Genomic DNA, 3,145 nt, shown 5'->3' with positions numbered 1-3,145 from the left:
TTGTGAAGTCATAAACCCTATGTAGACCAGTGTAGAGTTGTGATGTTGTATACCCATCATGGAGTTGTGGCCCTGGTATGATTACCACTATCCTCCGTGGGTCATTCCTATGTAATGACACTTTTCTTCCCCAATTTGACTTTAGTTATTTCAAGAACTTCCGATATTGCTCCTATGCTCCCCATGTTCGAATATGTACGCCCTTGACTGATGACATCTCTTCGTTTGAGGACCTCCTGGCTAACAATGTCCTCAGAATATTTGTCTGGATTATAGCCTGCATGACCTGCTTTGGAAATCTGCTGGTCATTGGTATGAGATCTTTCGTGAAGGCTGAAAAGAGGACTCACGCTATGTCCATTAAAGCCCTTTACTGTGAGTATGTTTACTATCAAAGTAGATTTACAATACCCCCTATCTGCTATATGCTACCCACATATGGGCCTTCTTCAGTGGCATTTCATAGAGATTATATTATGCCAGATATTTTTTCCCTAAATATAAGTCTGCTGCTCTTGGTGGTGGCTCTGTTTTAGATTGCATGAACTTACAACTGTTCTTAGAAACTCTTCTTAGAAACGGGATGACGGGAGCAGACAACTGGAGAGATGATAAAACTAAGCTTTTGTTCCATTGTAATAAAATCCAGCCTCCTCAGGCCCGCAAAATGTGTCCTTTCATTAACCAAGCAAGTAATGCATGCTTACTGTTTAAAACCCCAAACCAGTTGCTGTCAAGTCAATTCTGACTCATGGCACTCCTCTCCCCCGCACACATATCAGAGCAGAACTGTGCGCCACCGGGCTTTCAATGACGTAGGTCTCCAGGCCTTTCTTCCAAGGCACCTCTGTGTGAACTTGAATCTCCCAATACACACACAGAAATCACTGCACCCTATTTTTGTAAAAAAAAAAAAAAAAAAAAAGTACAAACCCAAACCACATCGTGGTGCTTTAGAAAGAGCACCGATTTTGAAGTCCTGTGACTTCCCCGTCACTGAAAACAGGATGAAGGACTAAGATCTAGTCCGAAAAGTCAGATGCTGAACCCTCAGTGGTGGTGCTAAGTTCTCAAGTGCTGCTACAGCAGAAGCCCCACAAGGGAGTGGCGTTAACAAACAGAAATATGTTCTCTCACAGGCTGCTGCTGGTGGTGGTGTGCCATGAAATGGGTTCCGACTCATAGCGACCCTGCATGAGTTTCCAAGGCTGTAAATCTTTACAGGAGCAGAAAGCCTCGCCTTTCTCCCGCGGAACAGTTGGTAGTTTCAAACTGTTGACCTTGAGGTTCACAGGGTGCCGGCTCTAGAGGCTTTCTCTCTCTGTCTCTGAACTTCTGCTCCTGGGAGATGTGGCGTGGCATCTCTCTTCATGTCTCTGCACACTGCTCTGTACCTAATCTGCTCAGTTTGGTTTATATCGCAGAAGAAATGGACTTAGACATACCCTACACTAACACTAGGCATGCGAGAAGCACTAGACTGCAAACCGCAGGTCCACGGTTCAAGTCCCCCAGCTGCTCTGTGAGAGAAAGACGAGGCTTTTTGCTTCTGAGAAGATTTAGAGCCTTGGAAACCGTATACAGGGTGGCTATGAATTGGAATAGTCTGATTCTGATGTCACTTCACAGCAACAGCAAGCATTAACATCGCCTCATCAACGTAAGCGACCGCAGGTATCAGGGTGAGAAAGAGGCCTCATGACCCAGTAGTTAAAGGAACTCAGCCGCTGACCCGAACACTGGCGGCTGTATGCTTCTGGAAAGATTTACAGCCTTGAAACCCTATGAGGCAGTTGTCCTCTGTTCTACGGGGTCTCTGTGACGTGGAATCTACTAGACAGCAGTGGGTTGGGTTTGGATACCCATGGCCATCAATCAGTTCTGACTCAAAAAGTGAACCTGCGTAGGGTTTCCCACACTGTACATCTTTATCAGAGCAGACAGCCTCATCTTTCTCCTACAGGGCACCTGGTGGGTTCAAACTGCCGACTTGGCAGGTAGCAGCCCGATGCCTAATCCAGGGCACCACTAGGACTCCTTTGGTTTGGGTGCTGTTGGTTAATGCCATTGAGTCGGTTCCGATTCATAGTGACCCTGTATAGGGTTTCCAAGGAGCAGCTGGTGAGCTTGGACCTCAACCTTGCAGTTCAAACCAACCTTGCAGTCCAGTGCATTAACCCGCAGCACCACACCAGGACTCCTTGGTTTGGATAGGGGTAGGGTTTTGGGGTAGGCACAGTCCTATCCATGACACCAGGACTCCCACTGCACCCATTCTTCACCAGGTGCAGACTGTCTGATGGGCATCTACCTGTTCCTGCTGGGCTTTGTCGAGCTCCAGTATGGGGGGCAGTACCAGAAGTCTGCCTTGCTGTGGACGGACAGCCTGCAGTGCCACCTCCTGGGCTGTCTGGCCCTGCTCTCCTCTGAAGTCTCGGTCCTACTGCTCACCTTCTTGGCTCTGGAGAAGTTCCTGGCCATCGTTTTCCCCTTCAGCAACATTCGTCCGGGCACAGGACTGATGGCCGCCATTCTCACTGGCATCTGGCTCACGGGACTTGTCATCGCTGTAATCCCACTGTGGAATGAGGATTCTTTCAGAAACTTTTATGGGGGAAATGGAGTCTGCTTCCCACTTCATTATGAGCAAGCAGAAGATACTGGAAGCAAAAGCTACTCCCTTGGAATTTACCTAGGTAAATAATCTTCATTTACCGGATGAACACATTCGGCGTTTTCGTAGAAACGCCATAAATTTCGGCGAATGTGTCCATTTCACAAAGAAAGCGAATATGATTGAGTTATTGATAATACTGTTTTGCCGCTGAGACACCATCTTCTCCAAAAAATAATTAGGGCTAGAGTGATGTACAAAATGCTTATTTAGCTGGTGATACACCAAAGGACTTTTTCATGGTTGTTATTGCTATGTGCCATCAAGTCGATTCCAGCACATGGCGACATCATGTGACAGAGTAGAACTGCCCACAGGGGTCCCTAGGCTGTCATCTATTGTGTCACTAAATACTCGTATATACTCTAATAGATCATCCACTCACAGTGCTCCCATGTGACAGAGTAGAACTGCCCCACAGGGTTTCCTAGGCTGTCATCTATTGTGTCACTATATACTCATATATACTCT

The 3,145-nt window shown here is 46.9% G+C and overlaps 1 protein-coding gene across 1 annotated transcript in view; it reads left to right on the top strand.

Moving 5' to 3' along the window:
• Positions 1 to 3,145, top strand: part of LOC102816916 (relaxin receptor 2-like) — a 109,250-nt gene that overhangs the window by 90,124 nt on the left and 15,981 nt on the right. Inside the window, 2 exon segments of the mRNA XM_006832035.1 lie at positions 146 to 375; positions 2,286 to 2,696. Coding sequence (XP_006832098.1) covers positions 146 to 375; positions 2,286 to 2,696 — 641 coding nt within the window.

The sequence above is a fragment of the Chrysochloris asiatica genome, unplaced genomic scaffold (assembly GCF_000296735.1).
Source record: "Chrysochloris asiatica unplaced genomic scaffold, ChrAsi1.0 scaffold00005, whole genome shotgun sequence".
Classification (NCBI taxonomy): Eukaryota; Metazoa; Chordata; class Mammalia; order Afrosoricida; family Chrysochloridae; genus Chrysochloris; species Chrysochloris asiatica.
This window is presented reverse-complemented; position numbering and strand designations above follow the sequence as displayed.